The sequence below is a fragment of the Malus domestica genome, chromosome 06 (genome assembly GCF_042453785.1).
Source record: "Malus domestica chromosome 06, GDT2T_hap1".
NCBI lineage: Eukaryota > Viridiplantae > Streptophyta > Magnoliopsida > Rosales > Rosaceae > Malus > Malus domestica.
Genome location: NC_091666.1, coordinates 18,628,765 through 18,651,869, shown reverse-complemented (window position 1 = coordinate 18,651,869; position 23,105 = coordinate 18,628,765). Strand labels below are relative to the sequence as shown.

Sequence of the window (23,105 nt, the reverse complement as noted above, 5' to 3'; positions counted from 1 at the left end):
ACATCGTCTAGGAAACTCGAAATCACAGTCCGTAAAATTCCTCTGAAAGCTAACATCCATATCTTTCCAATGGTATAAGGCTCAACAGCTGGTTCATTTTGAGGAAGTACAGTTTATTCCGTCAAGTTGGCTGATCTGCACAAACAGCTTCTGCTTCCAGGGCACATAACTCACTTCAATCGCCAAAATGCTCATTTTTCTTCTTTCTTCATCTTCACTCTTCAAATCTAAGAAAAACATAAAACTAAATGAAACAAACTAAATTCACTCAAAAACATAACAAAAATCTAAACTAAGGGGCATTAAAATGTATGCAATATTGGTCGTATCAAATACCCCCAAACTTAGACTTTGCTTGTCCTCAAGCAAACACAACAAAGACTCAAAATTAAATTTAAACAAAACACAATGCAGTTAGACTTTCCAAATATATTCCTCAAAGATTGCATGGAAAAATATAGTTCAAAGAATAGAGAAACATTGTAAGGATTCTATACATGATTCAAAAGTTAACAACACCTTACACAACCATTCTTCCGGTACGTATAAGACTAGCCAATAATTAACACAACACTTGCAACTCGGATAGGTATATGCACATAAGTGTGATTATGAGTGATCTCTGAATAATGAATGTATCGAACCCCATAGGCTTGCTCTTCATATCGTCTCTCCACTAATGTAAATCAGTGCAACACCAAAGATCAAATGGACTTTACAAAGGTTGTAACGTTAGGCTAGGTTATTGGCTATGAAAGAAAGGGTAGGAAAAAACTAGAATCTGAGATATACCAAGACTTCTTCATATGTATTTCGGTCGAGCCGCTTTTGAAATATAATTCTTAGCGTCCAGGACTCATGTTAGGAATGGAACACTTTCAAACTTTTTATTTCTTTCTTTCTTTCTTTTTTTTTTTTTTTTTTTTTTTTTTTTAACTGAATAGTAATATAACACATGGTACCTCGGTACACGCCACATCTTTGATGTACACTCAACCTTTATCGCTGTCTTCATCATCTTGGTATTCATCTCAAGCTATAAGGTATGGCTAATACGGGTTAAATGGGTAAGGATTAATGTGGGTAATGAAAGAAAAAGTTAAGTGTTTGGCTTCAAGGGGCTAACTAAGGATAACATAACATAAGAGGTTGGGTATATAAAGGCTCAAACGGTCCAAAAATGGCCAAAATCATCTCCCCAATATTGCATGATTTAGGATTTCGCCTCGAGAGATATTGAAGCAAGTTCTAGTGTTCGTTGAGATCTTAATGAGTACTTAATCTGCATATAATTCTCTAAGCAAGCAAACAATTGCATTAACCTTGGCTAAGTGCATGAGAAAGGTGTAAAGAATGATCTTATAAAGCATAGCTAACCAAAGAATCAAACAAAGAACACAAACAATGCTTATCAATTTCTTAGAACCATATTTAAGTGGCAACCGAGTTATTATCATTGGATTTGGAAAGGACTAACCAACAAGATTGAGAGAAGAGCAAAAAATAATATATATATATATATATATATTTTTTTTTTTTTAGACACTAATGAAAACAGGACAACTAACAAAGACAGAACAGGACAACTAACAAAAACTAACAGTCAAGACTTGAAAACGAAGACTTCATGCTCTGCAATAACCAATTTCTGACCTCTGTTCATTTTTTTACATATATCTTGCAAACTACTTGGTAGAATTCAACGTTCTTTATATGGTTGGATTCAGAACGAAAAATTAAAGAACACAACGCGGACCAAAACTCAGAATCAGCAACAGATTGTTCCAGAATTTACTAAAACAGAGAGCCTACGTTTTATGACACAAAACAACTAACTGAAAAACTATCAAAATGAGATCTCTCCCCCAAACTTGAATAACACATTGTCCTCAATGTGAAATGAAAAACAAGGCATGCAATGAGTTAAACGAATAAGGAAAAGTAGAACGGAATAAAAATAAGATGAAAAATAAAGAGTAAAGTTTAGGACTCCCCTGGTTAAGTGGTCGCTAAAGTTAGACTTGCCGCACATACCAACTCCATCTTCTTGCATCAAATGCTTGGGTTGCCTCCCAAGAAGCGCTAAATTTAAAGTCTTCAGCCGGACTTAGCGACCTTCAAATGAATGGAGAATCATTGAGGTACAAAACCTCCTCATTCATTTGTGGGATAGGGTCCAGGTATTGCTTCAAACGATGGCCATTCACCTTAAATATCAAACCACTCTTCATATCTTGAATTTCCACAACACTATGGGGATACGCTTGCACAACGAGATAAGGTCCAGTCCATCTAGATCGAAGCCTAGTGGGAAATAACTTGAACCTTGACTTTTTCCACAAAACCTTTTGGTTTGGTTCAAAATATTTCCGAGGTAAAGCTTTGTCAGGAGCAACCTCAAACTTCTCTTTCATTCGATCCACAACATCAATCTGAAAACAATCATGAGGATCCAAAGGACTCTTCAAAGCTTCAAAGATCTGAAATTTTACGGTAACGTCCTGCACAGTCATGGTTAGTAAACCAGCTTTTACATCAATTTTAGTACCTGCAGTAGCCATGAAAGGTCTACCAAGAATGAGAGGTAACTCATTGCCTGGAATTTCAGCTTCTTCCATGTCCAAAACAATGAAGTCAGCAGGAAGAATGAATTGATCAACCTTGACAAGTACATCTTCAATAATGCCCCTTGGATATTTCACAGAACGATCTGCAAGTTGTAAAGACATGGAACAATGTTTTAACTCCCCCAAACTTAGATGTTTGTACGCAGAATAAGGCATAAGATTGACACTTGCTCCCAAGTCAAGTAAGGCTCGTTCAAATTTTCTTTCTCCAATAATGCACGGAACTGTAAAGCTTCCTGGATCCTTGAGTTTTGGTGGCAATTTTCGTTGAAGCACTGCACTTACCGTTTCTGATAACATCACCTCTTCATATTTTCCATACTTTCGCTTGTGAGTACACAGTTCTTTCAAGAATTTTGCATATGATGGAATTTCTTTGATGGCTTCAAGCAATGGAATGTTGATTTGAACTTTCTTGAATTGGTCCAATATATGCCCCGAGTACTGATCTTTTCTTCCCTTCTTTGCACGCTGAGGGAATGGTAGAGGATGATCATACACCACATCCTTAAGCATTGGATCAAATAAAGTTCTTTTCGGCTCAGATAGTGGCTGTTTTGAACTCTTAAAATAATGATTTTGCTGCTGGTCATTCATATCCGTTCCCCTCTCCTTCTCCTTTTCAACTTTCTCATGCATCTCTACTTTGTTGTCGATCATCTTCCCACTTCTCAAGGTTGTAATGGCCATCACATGCTCATTATTTCTTGGATTAATTTCTGTTTGGCTTGGAAATTGCCCTTGTGCTCGCTCCAATTTGTTCAAAGTAGTAGCTATTTGTCCCAATTGAATCTCAAAATTAGATTGAGCATTTTCCAACACCATCTGACTTTGTCTAAGCGATACAACTTCCTGTTCATACCGATCGGTTTTCTTTAAGAGTTGAGATAGCATGTCCTTGATAGAAGGGTCTTCTTGTTGAATTGGAGGAGCTTGATAAGGCTGCTGATATTGCTTTGTTGAATTGGATGGTCCCATGCTATTTTGGGAATCTCTCCAAGAAAAATTCGGGTGTTCTCTCCATCCCGGGTTATAATTATTTGAGTACGGATCATTTCGGGGCCTCCCACTAAATGCTTTGACCTCATGCATGCCTTCTAGATTAGGATTTGCTGGACAATGTTCCATGTCATGGGCGATGCTTGCACATAAGCTACATGGCTGCGTGGCTATCTTGCTTACTAGTGGTGTGAGAAGCTTCGTGAGAGCTGCTACTTGTGCCTCTAAACCCGTCCTTGTATCAACTTCATAAATGCCTCCTCTTTTTGTTGACGATGCAGTTGGAACTCTCGAATCTTTTGTAGGAAAATCCCAATGCTCAGAATTTTCACATATAGTTTCAAAGGCATGAATGGCATCTTCTGGAGTTTTGTCCATCAAGGTTCCACCAACTGTTGAATCAACCAAACTCCTACATTGAGAGTTCAAACCTTTGTAAAAATAATGAACCTTTTGCCAAGTGTTGAAACCATGATGAGGACATTGCAGAAACAAGTCCTTATATCGCTCCCAACTTTCATGAAACTGTTCACCTTCTTGTTGCCGAAAGCTCATGATTTCATTGATCAGAGCATTGGTTCTTCGAGCGGGGAAGAACTTGGACAAAAACTTCTTGGATAATTCTGTCCATGTGTCGATAGATGCTTCGGGAAGAGAATCCAACCAACTGCTTGCTTTATCCCTCAAAGAGAATGGGAATAACCGAAGTCGAATTTGCTCTTCAGTAACATTGGTGAATGTGAATGTGGAACATAGCTTGAAAAACGCCTTGATATGATGGTATGGATTTTCTTCCTCCTTCCCAAGAAATATAGGCAGCAACTGAAAGATTTGTGGACGAATCTCAAATCGCTGCGCAATTGGAGCCAAAACAATGCATGACGGTGCGTTGTACTCCGTTGGCTTTGTATAATCACGCATGAGCCTTGGTTGTGGTGGTGGCAATGGTGGAGGATTATCTCTACCATTATTGACTTCCCCCATGGCTGGTTCTTGAAACACTTGCTGCCTCCGCTGTTCTCTTAAAGTACTCTCAAGTTCTTGGTCTATATGAATCAACTCAAATTGCAACGAACGTCTACCTTGCATATACGACCAGACTGTGCTCCTTGTTTGACCACTGCTCAGTATTTTGTAAATTTCTTGCAGCTCAAAAATCCAATCATTGATCTGTTTGTTGGGTTGAAAACTAGACTTCTGGGGCTTTCCAACGATATACAATATGCCTGGTAAAAAAATCGAATAGTTTAGTCCAAAACTGTGTCGAAACAGTGATACAGAAACTGAAATAAAACAGTGACGAAACTGTGTTTCATGAATGCACCCAATGGATGGAATATTGGAAACTTTTCAAATACCTAGGGTTCACTTCTTCAAGGTCGAAACTCGGCTAAGGAGTTCTAAGCCGAAAGCCTCAAAAGTGAGGGGGTAATGTTTGGGCCCAAAGTAATATTATTAGGCCGAGCATAGGTTTAGGTTCGGTCCAAAGCTTTTCCGAAAATACTGTGGGCCAGCCAGGGGTCATGGGCTGCCCAGTCAGGGCGATCGAATCTTATTGCAAAAAGGATTAATTTGGATTAGTGCGAATGGGTCGAGTCCTAGTATGATAAAGAGTCTTAATGGAATAAGGATGTTGAGATTTGAGAAGTAAAGGTGGCCGGATAAAGAGTTTTATTCAGAGTCCTAGTGGAGGTAGGATTGATCGAGGCCTGGTTGGATTAGGATAAAGAATCCTAATCCGAGTATGGTTCTGATATGGTCAAGAGGAGATTGACTGCTATAAATAGGAGGGGGTGCGTCATTCGAAAAGGACTTAACACAAAAACTGCCTTGCGCAAACTCTCGCTCTACGCGGAACCTCTCAACGACCTTGAGATTTTTTATTTTCTTTTCCCCCAACACATCTTCATTTTGGATAAACTGCACTGTGAAGGCAGCCGACGAACATCTTCAGTTTGGATAAACAACATTGCCACCGTAGAATCAGCCGACCGTGAAGAATCTTCAGTTTGGATAAATAGCACTGCGTCGAGGCCGACTGGTTATCAATCCAAGTCTCGACTGAGAAGGATTTTCGAATCCTTATTGGTAGAGGTCATCTCATTAGCCTTCTTGGCGAAGTGAGGTGTTACAAATTACTGTGCTCGACACATTGAACGCCAAGTTGTTTATAATTGGTTATTCACAAGTAGAGTTTAGAGTTCAGCATTCTGACGGCCGAACCACGTTTACCATCAAGACATATATCTCCTTTGAGTACTTGTGTCCGTATAGTTTGGAGCCAGTTCGACGTGCTTATACTCTCACGAATATAATCACTGTGACTGAACCCAGTGCCAACGATCCGTGAACTTCGCAAAACTAACAGCCTTGTCTTTAGGCTCTGGAACCCGAAGGCCAAGACGTGTTCCTTCCTCGGCCACAGTCATAAGATTAAGAAGTCAACAGCGCGCTCAACACAACATCAACATATTTTACTCCTCGGCCGACGAGTTGGCACGCCCGCATACAACCGAATGACGTAGTTAGCTCATTAGTTAGTCGGCCTATGCGCCACATAAGCTTGGTAGTTTTTAGGGTAAAGAGTTGGACTCTATCTTTTTGGGCAGATAATTAACTAATTGACCATCAAGAATGAGTAATTAATCACTATGACTGAAAGTTAAATACGAGAAGAGCTAGCTGAATCTATATATATATGTGTGTGTGTGTGTGTGTTGAATTCTCACAAAAACCCAATAATTGGTTATTGAAAAGCACAAACTAAATTTATTTCGCTATGCTACTCTACTGTTTTCTACAACTATATGTATCTGAGACAGCTCTAAAAATCATATTTGATGTCTAATTAAGCCATAAACAGTGACCAGAGCCATGACGAAGGAGTGATCAACATGAGGCTCCACCACCAAAGTAAGCACATCATCTCCAAAAACTACTCCTGAACTTGACTGCTTTCTCTTTGCCTCTGCCACAACTCCTCCATTGTTGTCTCTTATTCTGAAAGCTGGTGATGATGATTTACCATTCAAACCCTCTAACCTGTAGCAATTGCTGTCAGATCCCATGGTTACTTTATAAGAACAATCTTTATTTCCAAGATTTATTTTACAACTTTTTCTCACTTGAAAAATTGGCTTCTTGGCATCAATATCATTGCTTTGATAGCCATTCCAACTTGGAAAAACGCTCATTTTCTTCTCACATAGAGAAAAAAGAAGTTTGCCGCGGAGATCCATGAGATAAACTTCGTTGCTGTGTTTGTCGTCGTAGTTATCTATACGATAAACGAGTTCGCCATTTTCATCAAAGGCAGTGCATCCGTTTCCTTGCATCACGAGCGATTTCATCCATATAGTGAATGTTTCCCTCTTTGAAGTCATATACTCGTTACTAGAACATGTAGTAGTCGGTGTAATATTTAGAGAATGAACCTTCGCCATTTGGGAGCTGTGAGAAGGGAGAAGTTTTTTGTTTGATATTTGAGGAAGAGATTAGAGATGCTAGTGTTTGATGAGACTACTACACAGTCAAGTTAGTAATTTATACTCTCTCAAAGAGAGGGACTAGGACCAATATAAAATGTTCTGAATATTAGTTTAATTAGTCTTCCAAAACTCCACGTTTTTCATATATGAATTTGTGCAAAAAATTATAAAAATTGTATAATACACGGTATATTATAGACATATATATATAACCTTTAAGGGAAGGGATCTCTATTTTTTTTATTATTTATAAAAATAGAGATTATTTGTAGAGCTCATACCACAATGAACTTTACCGATCCGAACTGTCTATTTTTCAAGTTGCACCTCATACATCACCTTACAAAATATTAGCCAAACCAGAAATATATAAGATATCTAATTGAATTCAAATAAATTGGCGAACACTTTTGTTAGCTAGCCAATTGGTGTGGACCCAACAATTAATCCCTACTTTTACAAAAAAAAGAAGAAATGAGATTCCCTTCCCTTCAAGCTTCTTATATGTGTGTGTGTGTGTGTGTGTGTGTGTATATACCTCATAAATAAAGGCACTACATTATTTAAGTGTGATTGTGTAAATCCTAGATTATATTCTATTCTAGTTATTGTTCCCTATTAGAACTCGTAGTTTTTTGGAGGATACTATAAATAAAGGCACTACATAGGGGAATAATACATCATTTAGACAATCCTATAAACACATCTCTCTCTATATTTTCTCTATGCCGTCGGCCCTTCTCTCCTTGTCAGTTAAATATACCAAAGAAGGAGAGTTGGATATCTATAAACTAGCTAGAGCAAGGGAAAAGAAGACAAGGGACCTAAACCAAGTGAGGTGCATCAAGGATGAGGATGGAAAGGTTCTTGCTACAGAGAACGCGGTTAAAGACAGATGGAGAGGTTATTTTCATAATCTTTTCAATGAAGGACATGAAAGGAGTGCTTCTTTAGGGGAGTTGAGTAACTCAGAAGAGTGTAGAAACTACTCTTTTTATCGTCGAATCCGGAAGGAAGAAGTGGTTGTAGCTTTGAAGAAGATGAAGCATAGAAAAGCAATAGGCCCAGATAATATACCAATCGAAGTGTGGAAAGTTTTGGGAGAGACAGGTATAACATGGCTCACTGACCTTTTCAATAGGATTTTGAAAACGAAGAAGATGCCAAATGAGTGGCGAACGAGCACTTTGGTGCCTATCTACAAGAATAAGGGCGACGTACAAAATTGCATGAACTATAGGGGTATTAAGTTAATGAGTCATACAATGAAGCTCTGGGAGAGAGTCATTGAGCATAGATTGAGGCAAGAGACACGGGTTTCGGACAACCAATTCGGGTTCATGCCAGGGCGCTCAACCATGGAGGCAATCTATCTCTTACGAAGATTGATGGAAAGATATAGAGATGGGAAAAAGGATTTACACATGGTCTTTATAGATTTGGAAAAAGCGTATGATAGGGTCCCAAGAGACATTCTTTGGAGGATTTTAGAGAAGAAAAGAGTACGAGTAGCATATATCCAAGCTATAAAGGATATGTATGAAGGAGCAAAGACTGCCGTAAGAACTCATGAAGGACAAACCGAAAGCTTTCCCATAACTGTAGGATTACATCAAGGCTCATCCTTAAGTCCTTACCTTTTTGCGTTGGTAATGGATGAGTTAACATGACATATTCAAGATGATATTCCTTGGTGTATGCTTTTCGCAGACGATATAGTGTTGATAGATGAAACTCAGGAGGGGGTAAATGCAAAGCTTAACCTTTGGAGAGAAGTGTTGGAATCTAAAGGTCTTCGCCTAAGCCGATCAAAGACAGAATATATGGAGTGCAAGTTCAGTGCAAATGGAGGCCAAAACGAGTTAGGGGTGACGATCGGAGATCAAGAAATACCAAAGAGCGACCGTTTTCGTTACCTAGGATCTATCTTGCAAAAGAACGGAGAATTAGATGGAGATCTCAACCATAGAATACAAGCTGGATGGATGAAGTGGAAGAGTGCATCTGGCGTGTTGTGTGACCGCCGTATGCCACTGAAGCTCAAGGGAAAATTTTATAGGACGGCAATAAGGCCGGCGATGCTGTATGGCACAGAATGTTGGGCGGTGAAGCATCAACACGTACACAAAATGGGTGTAGCGGAGATGAGGATGCTTCGTTGGATGTGTGGGCACACAAGAAAGGATAAGATTAGGAATGAGGATATCCGGGGTAAAGTAGGAGTAGCCGAAATTGAAGGAAAGATGAGAGAAAATCGGTTACGGTGGTTTGGACATGTGCAAAGAAGGCTTACTGACGCTCCGATTAGAAGATGCGACTATGGGACAGAGGTTCAGGGCCGAAGAGGTAGAGGAAGACCTAGGAAAACTTTGGAAGAGACTCTAAGAAAAGACTTAGAGTACTTGGATCTAACGAAGGACATGACACAGGACCGAGCACAATGGCGTTCTAAGATTCATATAGCCGATCCCACTCAGTGACTTGGATTTTCCAAGTCTCCAACCGAGAAGTTTTCCTCACTCGAAAAATTAAGGGAACACTACCCCAACCTACATGCTTTACTCAGAAAGCTTCAACATACAAGCTTCAACAAAAGAAAATTCAAAGAACTTAGCGAAGAAGGCTTTGGTGTATTTAACACAATACGTTGAAATGAAGGAAAGCTTATTTATTGATATCCCCGATAAGCTACAAATATGTACATATACATGAGTCAAAATAAACAAACAAGATGGAGCCTTCACAAAGGTTGCTTAGGAGAAGTCTCAGCAGTCGGTAGAGCCCCAGAAAGAGAAAGCATCGGAGGGGGATCATTCGGAGCCTCAGTACTGGACAGAACCCTAGAAGGAGGAGGCATCAGAGGTTGATCATTTGGAGCTTCATTACGCGGTACAGCCCCAGAAGACGAAGGCAATAAATGCCTCTGGAACAAACCCACAAATCTCTGATGATCAAGTAAAACCTGACCATCAGTTTCCTTCATCTGGTCAAGCTTCCTCTTCATGTTTGTAGCATAGTCATGTGCGAGCCGGTGCAACTGTTTATTCTCATGCTTGAGCCCTCTAATCTCCTGTTTGAGACTCATCACTTCGGCCGCCAATGATTCAACTTGGCGGGTTCGAGCAAATAGGCGTTGGGCCATATTAGACACAGAACCTGCACACTGAACACTGAGAGCCAGCGAATCCTTAACAGCTAACTCATCAGACCGTTTGGAAATTAGTCTGTTATCTTTGGGAGTGAGAAGGTTCCTGGCCACCACCGCAGCGGTCATATCATTCTTCATCACGGAATCCCCAACGGTAAGAGGACCAGTAGGGGAAACGAAGGATGGGCGCCATATGTTGTCTGGAGAAGGCGGGGCTGCCTCTTCAACAAGGTTCAAGTCAAAACGACGGTCGGAGGGGCCAAACATTTTCAAAGGTGTTGAAGAGAGAAGAGGTCGGACAAATCAAGATCTTAGAAGTGCAAGAATGGAGCTTCTACTGGTGGATATTCAAGAGTGCTTTGGAACTTAATGCCAGCCCCTATAAAAAGCTGCACTCGACGGAGCTTCAGACATCGAAGAGGCGCCTGCTCAGAAATCGAAGAGGCGTTTGCTTTCTCAAAAGCTGGGTTGCTTAGAGACCACGAGGGTTGATCTCATAAATCAAAGAGGTGTTTGCTTTCTCAAAAGTTGGGCTGCTCAAAGACCACGAAAGCCGATCTCAGAAATCGAAGAGGCGCTCGCTTTCTCAAAAGCTGGGCTCCTCAGAGACCACGAGGGCCGATCTCAGAAATCGAAGAGGCACCTACTTTTCCAGCCTTGTCAGCACCTGTCACACGCACACTCAGCTTTGCGGAAATTATGGGTATTCTGTCGAAGATTTCTGGGGAAGTAGAAAACACATGAATCTTACTGTCCAATCACCCACTTCCCACACGCAACAATAGCTCATGGGTACCACAACAAACTTTGCCAAAATTCTCTGCCAAAGTTGAGCACGTGAAGCTTGCAGCTCCCACTACATCGCTCTGACCAAGAAGGGTAAAAGAATAGCAAAGAAATAGCACTAACAAAGTTTAGACCCATAAATTTTGAAGGTCTAGCTACCATATTATTACCCACAAGGGTAAAGGAACAGTACCACTGCTGGATAATTGGAAAGTCCCTGTGTGTCAACCTCTGTGCCTCGTGGCAAGGTAGACTAGCAAACATGCCCAACCTTTACTCACATTCGAGAAAACACTCCCAATAAGATTTCTTTCTCCAAAATCTAAGAGGCACCGTCCTCCGAATCTCGAGAGCCAGACTCCCAACATGACTACTTTCTCAAAAATCGAAGAGAGGGTAAAGGAACAGTACCATTGCTGGATAATTGGAAAGTCCCTGTGTGTCAACCTCTGTGCTTTGTGGCAAGGTAGACTAGCAAACATGCCCAACCTTTACTCACATTCGAGAAAACACTCCCACCAAGATTGCTTGCTCCAAAATCGAAGAGGCACCGCCCTCCGAATCTCGAGAGCTAGACTCCCAACATGATTACTTTCTCAAAAATCGAAAAGACACTGCTCCCAGAATCTCGAGAGCCAGACCCCCAGCATGATTGCTTTCTCAAAAATCGAAGAGGCATCGTTCTCCGAATCAATCGAAGAGGCGCTCGCTTTCTCAAAAGCTGGGCTGCTCAGAGACCACGAGGGCCGATCTCAGAAATCGAAGAGGCACCTACTTTTCTAGCCTTGTCAGCACCTATCACATGCACACTCAGCTTTGCGGAAATTATGGGCATTTTGTCGAAGACTTCTGGTGAAGTAGAAAGCACATGAATCTTACTGTTCAATCACCCACTTCCCACACGCAACAATAGCTCATGGGTACCACATATAACTTTGCCAAAGTCTCTGCCAAAGTTGAGCACGTGAAGCTTGCAGCTCCCACTACATCGCTCTGACCAAGAAAGGTAAAAGAATAGCAAAGAAACAGCACTAACAAAGTTTAGACACATAAATTTTGAAGGTCTAGTTACCATATTATTACCCACAAGGGTAAAGGAACAGTACCACTGGTGGATAATTGGAAAGTCCCTTTGTGTCAACCTCCGTGCTTCGTGGCAAGGTAGACTAGCAAACATGCCCAACCTTTACTCACATCCGAGAAAACACTCCCAACAAGATTGCTTACTCCAAAATCGAAGAGGCACCGCCCTCCGAATCTCGAGAGCCAGACTCCCAACATTATTACTTTCTCAAAAATCGAAGAGACACTGCTCCCCGAATCTCGAGAGCCAGACCCCCAGCATGATTGCTTTCTCAAAAATCGAAGAAGCATCGTTCTCCGAATCTCGAGAGCCAGATACCACATACCACTTTTTCAAAGTGCTCTGACAGAGTTAAAACATGTGAAGCTGGCAGCTCCCACTACCGTGCTATGACCAAGCAGGGTAAAGGAATAGCATTACTACTTGTTGTTAGGGAGACTCCTATATATGTCGACCTCCATCCCCAACGGACAGGCATACCTGCAAAAATGCTCAACCCTTCCTCATATCTGAGAGGGCACTCCCAACGAAACCTTTCGAAATATTTAGCTTTCTTTCCCCCCGATAATACCTCTGCAAACAAGCTATACTAGAGCAAGAATATCTCATATCATCAGGGTTAAAAGCAAGAGTATCCCATATCATGCTTTTTCCCTGTCTTTTCCTTTGGCCTTGTTTTTACCTGCAAGACAAGGAGAAAGAGAGCAATCAGTCAGCACTGGAAATCAAGCTCCCAGCCAGGAACTGACTGCCTGGAACCCCTTACCTGATTACTTACCTGGCATTGCTCTCGAGTACTCATCTTCAACATCTTATGTTTCCAGGGAAGATACCGCATCTGCTTGAGGAACAGATAGGGCAAGTGCGAAGGATACAAGGAAGCATGTGGAGACAAGCGTAACAGCACACGTGCCGATACATCCATTACTCTGTCAAAAGCAAAAGTATCCCATATCAGCAGGGTCGAACGTACTCTAGATTTGATGGAGTTGTTTTGACCCTCAAATTCTTCAGTCGGCCTTATACTCTGGAGGAAACCAGAAAACCCTCCAGCTCAGTTCAAGAATAAGCTTGTGGAAAGTTACTTCTTCAAAAGCAAAAGTATCCCATATCATCTCTTCTCATTTTTCTTCTCTTTATCCTTCATGCTGCTGCAAGATGGGGAGAAGGTGAACAATCAGCCGGAGCTCTGATTGCTTACCTTGTCTGTCACCTCTTTCAGCAGATCCCCTAGCTCGGCGACTTGGGGGGCTCCTACTACATGGTTTGTATCGCGCTGGACCAAGCCTGAAACTACAAGTAAGCTTCAAGTGAAATTGATACATTACCTTGTGCATCTCCACCAGTTAAAGATACCACCCCTGGATGGAGGTAAGAGTGCATCCGGCGTGTTGTGTGACCGTCGTAGGCCACTGAAGCTCAAGGGAAAATTTTATAAGACGGCAATAAGGCTAGCGATGTTGTATGGCACAGAATGTTGGGCGGTGAAACATCAACACGTACACAAAATGGGTGTAGCGGAGATGAGGATGCTTCGTGGGATGTGTGGGCACACGAGAAAGGATAAGATTGAGAATGAGGATATCCGAGGTAAAGTAGGAGTAGCCGAAATTGAAGGAAAGATGAGAAAATCGGTTCCGGTGATTTGGACATGTGCAAAGAAGGCCGACTGACGCTCCGGTTCGAAGATGTGACTACGGGACAGAGGTTCAGGGCCGAAGGGGTAGAGGAAGACCTAGGAAAACTTTGGAAGAGACTCTAAGAAAAGGCTTAGAGTACTTGGATCTAACGGAGGACATGACACAAAACCGAGCGCAATGGCGTTCTAGGATTCATATAGCCGACCCCACCTAGTGGGAAAAGGCTTTGTTGTTGTTGTTGTTGTATTCATTCCATTGGGCACATCAATCTTTACATGTTCATCACTTCCATTGTTATGGTTTTTTTTTTCTTTTTTTTTTTAAGTAAAACGCATATATAGATGGCTTCTGATCTTTTTTTTTACTTATTTATAAAGAATAAGAGAAACAAAGAATTAAGAAACTTAGAAATAAGGAAGTAATGTTATTTTTAATGAAATTTTGGAGTCAAAAGTTATAATCCGCTCTGAATTTAATTTAATTTTTCTGTAATTCATTGGAAAAGTGAGTTATATATAAGGAAATTTAGCCATAAATCAATAAAAAGTTTATTGATTAACCATAGATCAATGCATAGGTTTTCTTTTGGACTTAATCAATGGACTATTTACATTATTTTGGTATAAGTCAATAAAATTACGTTTTTACCCAACAACTCTCCCTTTATTCACGTGAAGAAGCCTTGCATTCAATAGACGAACTATTAGGGAGCCTCATGTTCAATAGAGAACAATCGCACCAGAGCTTCAATGGTACGGAATTTTTTCTTCAATTTTAACTGCAACTTTAATCATGATGCTTGGTTAATGCATACGATTCAAAATCTTCTAAGATTTTCAGTTTTCTGTTGTGTTTGGAGATCAACCATATTTGGTATTTGGTAAATTGAGGTATGTGTTTTTTTTTTTCCCGATTATGTTCTATGCATTCAATTGTTTCTGGGTTTTCTCTTTGTTGCTCTGAAATTTAAGCTTCTTCGAATTCTCAGTTAATTACAGCTTTGATGTTCGTTGGGTAGAGTTTTGGTGCTCGTTTGATTGTCTTTGAGTGTTACTAGCATCTTTTCAGTTTTGTAGGAACTTCATCACAATGTCTATTTATGTTTTGTGTTAGTGATTTCAATCCTTTTGTTTTTGCTTTAGGGTAATGGAGCTTTGTGTGATTGCAAAGTGTACATACATAATTGAAATTGTGTTGTTTCCAGTTTTACATAGTTCTTCAATTGTTGACGTTTGCAAAGTGATTCGTTTGAGGTTTAAGGAGTTGCATACGAGGAGTTTCATGCTTAGGTATTCGATGTTGGATTATTCTAATTGTGTACTAGAAAATGAGAATGACTTTGATATGATGTTGGCATGTTTGGCAATAGAAAAGGCAAAATCAATTGATAAATTGGTAAATGATGTAAGTGTGTGTAGTGAGGTTTTTTCAATGGGTAATGATCTAATACAATGGAACGATGGCAGTTCTTCATAGTGTGCTACAAATTCAAGTTGCAAAGATCGTAATAACTTCTTGGGAAGGTCAAAGATAGCTAGTAGCAAGGCTTTGTTGTCTAATGAATGGTTGCATTATATTCATCACGTTGGGCAAAAAATTGAGGATGCAGTAGAACATTTTCGTATAAAATTGTGTAAGTATGCTCTTGAGGTAAGTTTTAGTTTTGTATATTTGAACAATGACAGAAGTCGCATCATTGCTACATGCTCCAAAAAAAATAATGATGGATGTGGTTGGAGTGTTTATGCCTCCTATTGTCAAGCTATAGGTTTCTTTGTTTTCAAGACACTAAATAATGTCCATACATGTTGCGGTTAGATCCATGAATCTAAGAGTAAGATGATGAGTTCTCGAGTTGTGTCTTCACTTTTTGTTGATAGGATTCGTACAAAACCAGGACTAAAACTGATTGAGATGATAAAAGAGTTTAAGGAATATTATGGGCTTGATATTTCTTACCACCATGCATGGTTTGGAAAAGAGTTGGCAAAGCTGGAAGTTCTTGGTGATGAGTCTAAATCATTTAATGAGTTAACTTGGTATGCGCAAGCTATTAAATCAACAAATCCTGGTTCTGTTTGTCCTAGTATGTGATCCATTAACTCAACACTTTAAATATTTTTTTGTCTCATTTGGTGGTTGTATTGCGGGATTCAAATATTGCATTCCTTTGTTGTTTATTGATGCAACATTCTTGAAGAGTAAATACCAAGGGCACCTTATTGCAGCATGTGGAAAGCAAGGAGATCAAGGTATAATTAAGCAGTATTTTTTTTGTTTATGTTGTATTTGTTGAGCCTTTTGGCTTAGGTTTATTGTTTTACAATATGAAGTAGAAGTTTAGGGTTGATTTAGAGTTTAGGGCTTTAGAATGCATACTAAGGGTTGAAGATGGAATGAGTTTTTGGGGGTGGTTTTTGGTGTAGGGTTTTAGAAATTTTGGGGTGGGGTGGAGCTTATATACATTGCGTTTTTTTTCAAGAAATAATTTATTTGTTTTTATCCATTATTATATCATTATTTATTGTTTTATTGTTTTATTTTTTTCTTATAGGATTTTTTCCTCTAGCTTTTGGCATTGTTGATTCCGAGACAAAGGATAATTGGACCTGGTTTCTTTAGCATTTGTCAAGTATTTTGATGCCTATGGGTAGAACGATTACTTTTTTCTCTGATAGTCACCCAGGACTATTAAATGTTGTTTCAACCATTTTTCATAACTGGCCTCACTCGTATTGCTATTTCCATTTGAAACAAAATCTGTCAATCAAGTTTCCGAAGTCAGGCTATGATTAGACACTCCAAACTAATGTCCTAAATTTGTTTTCAACGTGTGCATATGTTGTGACTGAAGTCGAGTTTAATAACTCTATGGATTAATTGTTGAATATAGGGAATGATAAAGTGAAGTTATTTATTACTGACCTTTCTAAAGAGCATTATTCTAATGCTTATTTTCAAGGGACGCACTATGGTGAGATGGCTAATAGTTTAGCAGTCATTCAACAATTAGATTCTAGAGTTTCGAGAATTGCTTGTATTGCACTTGTTAGAAGGCATTCGATAGAAATTAATGGTGTTGAACGCTAATCGTAGATTGGAAGCTGAAAAGTGGACTAAAATTCTTTGTCCAGAGATGGAGAAGACTTTGAAGGGTGCAATAGAGGTTGGTAGGTGTTGGTCTATTCACCGTTCAAGTGCAACAATTGTAGAAGTGATTGGGGATTGGTCTTTGATGGTTGATTTAGAGTCAAAGACTTGTTCTCGTCGTCTTTGGCAGATTGATGGGTTTCTGTATGCACATGCGTTGACAACCATGGTATCAATATGAGCCTATGTTTATGATTACATTTAAGATTATTTCAAGGCAAATTTCTATCGGAAGGCATATGAATATCCGATTATTCCTGTACCAACAATTGGGAAAGGATTGGACAATGATGGTTCAGTTGATCAAGATCAAGTTATGCTCCTTCCAATTACTAAGCGACTTCCAGGAAGATCTACAACAAAGAGGATCAAATCTTTTTGTGATATGAAGAAAGCCTTGAAGTGCAGTTGATGTGGTTTGGTGAAAAGGCATAACAAGAAAACTTGCAAGGAAGTTATTAATTGAATTTGAATTTTTCAGTTTATGTACATTGAAACACTTATTTCCTGGTTCAGTTTTTATCATTTGAATTTAGACATTAAAATGTAGTGTGCATTTTTTGCTTAAGCTTGTCTTTGGTTCAGACTCTTCGCTTTAGTGTCTGTTTACTAGTTTAGTTTTTACTTTTTGAATGCAGACACTGTAATGCAGTTTTCGTATCCTGCTTCTATTTTCACCTTTTGATTCAAACACTGTAATGTAGTTTTTTGTTTTGTGCTTCTGTTTTTTCCTTTGGATTTAGACACTGCTTCGAAGTTTTCGTTTTGTGCTTCTGTTTTTGCCTTTGGGTTTAGACACTGCGTTAAAGTGTCTCTTTCCTAATTCAATTTTTACCCCTTTGAATTAAACTTTGCTTTTTCGAATGTCTATTTCGATTAGCCACATCAAAATAGTTTATTTATTGATAAATTGATTTGAATTCGTGTTTTAATTCCTTGTTTGGTGTTTTGGGGGATTTTAGGGCGGTTTGGGTGTACGGGTTTAGAATTTTTTGGAGGTGTGTGGTGGAGCTTATAACATAGAGTTTAGGTCCCAGGTTTTAAAATATGCATTGCATTTTCTGTTTTTTCTAAAGGCATTTTCATATTCAGAATGTAACAAGACACTCAAATAAACAAATGCATGATAATCATCAACATAAATTCATCTAATTTCGAGAACTAACATATATCCAATAGTATGATATCTTATGTTTATACCATACTTGACCAATCCCGTAACTACTGAGCACCGATCAATGTTAAGGACCTAGAAGAGTTTTCCTCCAACCAGGAAGCCAATCATAGCGCGACACGTGTCAACATCAGAAGCCAATTCCTAGGCTTTCTCACCCTCAGAAGCCTCCTCACCTCCCCTTTCACATTACAGAGGTTCTCTCTCTCAGCTCTCAGATAAATACAATATCAATGTGGGCGTAGCCCAAACCTTGGGGTGAACCACGATACATCTTGTGTTATTTACATTTCTTGCAGATTCACGGTCGGATTTACGTTGTTCCAAGACCTCCGGTTTTGTGCATCAACATTATATAAGCTTCTTGCTATCACACCTAGAAACATATCATCATACTTTTTGATCATATGCCTTTCTATTTCCTTGCCCTTTTGCTTTCGTTTTTGAAGTACTGCCTTTCGCTTTTTATGTATCCCTTTAACTTTTTTTAGGGACATGTTTTAACTGTGAAGAAAAAAATATATAAAGTTTGTGTTAGCCATATTAATATTGTATGTCTGAATCCATTAACGTAAAAGCACAGAACAGGAAACAGATACTGCAACGAAATGTCTGAATCCATAAAACAAAAAATAGACACTGCAACTGCAATGAAGTGTCTGAATCCACAGAACAAGAAACAGACACTGCGTTGTAGTATTTGAATCCACAAACCTATTTGAATCTCAATGCGCAATCACATAACAGGAAACAGACACTGCAACGAAGTGTCTGAATCCACAAACCTATTTGAATCTCAATGCACAACCACAGAGCCAACAAATAAACATACACAGAGCCAACAAATGTGTCGAAACAGACTAAATTTGTTATATGCCTAAATTTATTTTCATAAGAGTATAAATTTATAAAATTTGGTTCAATGACAAAGAAATTTAACTAGAACTTGTGGTTTTGTTTTTTTAAATTAATGAGGAGGTCTTGGGTTCAAAACACCATGTGTGCTTATTTACTTTTCAATTTTTACAAATTTTTTTTCATAAGAGTATAAATATATAAAATTTGGCTAAATGATCAAGAAGTTTATTTAGAATCAATGCTTTTTGTTGTTTAAAATTAACGAATTTTTGTTAAGGGCATGTTTATTTAGAATTAGTGGTTTTGTTGTTCGAAATGTTTATTCTTTTCAATTTTTACGATTTTTTGTTTGGTTGTTAATTTATTTTTAATTAGTAGCTAGTAGCTATGTGGGTTGTTATTTTTAAACATTTTTTCCAATTCAAGTCTAATCTTCAATGAAGAGTAATGCGTTGACCAAATTTTTAGATCAAACTGGTAAATCATATGACGTGCCATCAAAAAGTTTAATTTAGTACCCATGTATTACTTATCCATATCAATTAAAGACTTAAAAACATCATTATTTTTTTAGTCCCATATTGACAAGGTTAGTAAATAAGAAAAAACACCTCACAATTTATCCAAAAACACTTTAAAAGTTTAGATGGAAAACAAAACTCATATCTATCTACTTGTAAACCTGGAGTTTTTCTCTTTCCTTCTCACAATACAAAATAAATTAGTTTTTCTGTGTTTCTAAATTATTAAGTGTGAAGTACTTTTCTAAGTATAATTTTATCGATGTCTTACGTGTGAAAACAAATATTTTTCTTATATAAAGTGAGGGCACATTTTCTGACGTCACTCGGACGTTGAAAATCTCTAGACCGACCCTGACCCAGATGTAGATTTGATCTGTTGGAAATGTGACCTAAAGCCAATCATACGATAATACTTTACATACATTTCACATGTTAAACTAAACTAGTTTAATGTAAAGGTAAAAATTATTGTTTAAAGTCGTATCATTAAATGTTATATGCTTAAATGATAAGTTCAAGGATTATGTAAGTAAGAGAATGTAATCTAAAGAATTCTAGAATTCTCTTCCTCTCTCCTATACATCTCCCTATTTTCTTCCGCCCACACTCTCCCTCCCTAGAGGATTCATCAGAGCTTTCCACCCAGCGCCTCCTCTGATTTTCTTGAAAAATGTCGGTATTTTATGGTGATTTTGCCCTTTTGTTTTGAATTTCGGGGGGGGGGGGGCGGGGGGCGGGGAGGGATTCATCCGTAGGTGCTTCTGAGGGTTTTTCATTTTTTGTTTTGAATTTTAGGTGTTGGATTTTTAGATTTAGGCAGTAGGTGGGGGGTGGGTTTCAGATATGGGCATGGGTAAGGGAGTAGGAGTTGCTGATGACAAAGGCATGCAAATGATGTTGGAGATAGATGTAAACACGGAAATTCCTGGCGATGAACGAGACAAGAAACACGTGTACAAAATAATATTTGTATTGATGATTTAGGGGTTACAATCTCTTCTACAAATTTAGCCTCTAATTCTATCTTTGTAATGGGTGGATTTGATGTTGTTGATCCAAAGGGCCGTCGGGGCTTGATCTTGGGATAAACGGTTGTGCGGATTTGTTGACGTCGTTGATCTAAAGGGCCGTCGGGGCTTGATCTAGGGATGAATGAATGATGAATGATGAACACTTTATTCAAGGGCCGTGGGGGAAGGCTTGATCTTGAATTAGTGGAAGTTCTTCAAGGACCGTTGGGGCTTGCTTTTGAATGAGGATTTGACGAAGAATGAAGAGAGCTTTCTTGATCCTTCAGGATTTGCTTGGGAGCTTTGGAGTTTCAAAGCTTCAAGGTTGTGGTGTAAGGTGAATTGGTTATGAATTGGTGTCAAAAATGAATGCCTTGGCCTCCTATTTATAGAATTCCAAAACTTGATTTTTTTGGATTTGAATAATCAGATGAAATAAATCACTTCTGCCAGGTGTTGACACGTGTCCTGTTTGATGACTTTTCCGATTTATTTTGATTTTTCGTTTAGTCACATGCTATGTGTAAAATTTATGTGACACATAAACATTGAAATTTTAATTATTGATCAACATTTATTTTACCGAAATTTCGATGTCTACAAAGTGGATGGACGAATTTGAGAACTAAAGAGGCCAAGAATATGAAGAATTATGGTCTAAAAGATGAAGAAAACAGCCCAAAAATCTGTCATCCCAACTTGCATTCCTTGCCATGCAAACCACATAGAATTCTCTTTGGATTCCATGCCATGCTTGATCACTCTTGTCCCCTACATAATTTCTAATTTCATGCTTCAATTCATTTAATTATTACACTCAATTGCTTGATACCTCTTGTTCCCTTCACTCATTAGATTTTAGACAACATTTACATCCATTACATGCACCAATTGATGCTCCATCATTCACATTTGGAATCCAATGCCATGTGCAACACATGTTGTTGCACATTTGACCCATTTGTTGACACATTTCACCTCCCTTTCCATCTCTATGCAATGTACACAATCATTCATGCTCCCTAGCTACAACACCACTCCATTTTACCCTTCACACTTTGCATCATTACTTCATTTGACCCATTTGGGGCCTATAAATACATGTTTACACCCCTTGGCCAGAGGACAATCCCCCATATTCATCATTTTATCACAAAAATTCGTCCATACACACCCTAGGAAGCAAAACACCCTAAAAACACCATTCTAGTGCCTAGAAAACATAACAGCCACTCCACCTTCTTCCACCCTCTTTGCCTAGTTCTCCACCACCCTCCAACCATCAAACACTCCTCCAGACTCACCCTAAACCCTTCCATACCATTCCCCATCCATTCTACATCATAAAACTACCCAAAATCTGTCCATAACCCAATCTGCAGCAAGCAAGGGAAAGGAGGAATCTTGGATGCACTTGCTACCAAGTTAGAGCATTTTAGGTGTTTTCTTTCCTTTGATTTTAATGTCTAATTTTATGTATCTTTTCTTTGTGAGTATGAGGAACTAAACCCCTCTTAGTTAGGGGGTGATTCGAAACTATGTTCATACTTGCAATATGATTTGATTACATCCAGTTGTGATTCATAAGTTGTGAATTCAATTTACTTATCCTTTCATATAAAAACTAATTTGTGTATGTTGGTTAAGAGTGCACGCTTAATTTTCATGCATGAATTTGACGCTAGAATATAAGGGAGTTTCACCTAATCGTTATAAACTTATATTCACAAGTAGTGAAGGTTGCTAGTCACAATCACGTTAAGTAAACTCTTGGCATAAGTTTCATGCAAATCATAGTAACGAGTGCCTCGTCAATGCTTATGTTTTTCATAGAACTTAATGATTCTTGCTTGTATCTCTATTATGCAATTCATGTAGGGAACTTGTAGGGAATGTTTTGGGTTGTCGTATGCAATCATCCAACCTAATAACTTGTGGAAAAAACTGAGGGTTAATTAGTGCAATTCACGGTTAATTTGGGGCGTTGAGTATTCATAGCTTATCGAAAAGCAACTGAAAATCGTTTTGTATGCAAGTGTGACATATGTGGAGAAGAACCTCCTAGCTAATCTTCCATCCATAAGTTTCATTCAAATTCACTTACAATCTGTTTTGTTTTACAAAGTTTGTTTTGTTTTCAAATTCATTAAAACCAAAATCCCCCTTTTACTTTATTGTTTCAAAGTGTTTAATTTCTGTTTTGGTTGTGTGTTAGAGTGTTTTGATTCACCCAAATTTGTCTAAGAATTTGTTTACTTTGTTCTTGTCTTAATTTAATTATTTTCGTCGAAAATCAACCCCATCTTATTTCTTTGAGTCATATTAATTAGAACTTGTCTTAGATTATGTTTTTAAGTGTTTTAGTTCATTAGAAAACCAAAAATTGTCCAAGTTTGTGTGAGAGTCCCAAAATTGCCCAGATTGTGTTTTTAAGGTAGTTTTGAGTGTTTAGGGGCTGTTTTGAGTCTTTTGGTTTGTTTTAGTGTTTTAAAGTTTAGTTTTGCATTCGTTGAGTCTAGTTAGTGTTTTAAACTTTGTTTTCACGTTTTCAAGTCAGTTTCCAAGTGATTTAGCAATCCCTCCTAATCCCCGGCCTAGAACGATCCCTACTTACATA

The 23,105-nt window shown here is 38.6% G+C and overlaps 2 protein-coding genes and 1 non-coding gene across 3 annotated transcripts; 1 reads left to right on the top strand and 2 right to left on the bottom strand.

The window, feature by feature from the left end:
* Window positions 1-2,117: 2,117 nt before the first annotated feature.
* On the bottom strand, window positions 2,118-4,715 carry LOC139196848 (uncharacterized). The gene has a single exon (XM_070823193.1). It carries the CDS (start codon window positions 4,713-4,715, stop codon window positions 2,118-2,120), a length of 2,598 nt encoding a protein of 865 aa, XP_070679294.1.
* LOC114824271 (small nucleolar RNA R71) lies at window positions 4,093-4,199 on the top strand. The gene has a single exon (XR_003772410.2). It is a non-coding gene; the product is annotated as a small nucleolar RNA R71 (small nucleolar RNA).
* Window positions 4,716-6,457: 1,742 nt separating the features above from the next.
* On the bottom strand, window positions 6,458-7,069 carry LOC103423478 (protein LURP-one-related 3-like). The gene has a single exon (XM_008361559.4). It carries the CDS (start codon window positions 7,067-7,069, stop codon window positions 6,458-6,460), a length of 612 nt encoding a protein of 203 aa, XP_008359781.3.
* Between the last annotated feature and the right edge of the window lie 16,036 nt (window positions 7,070-23,105).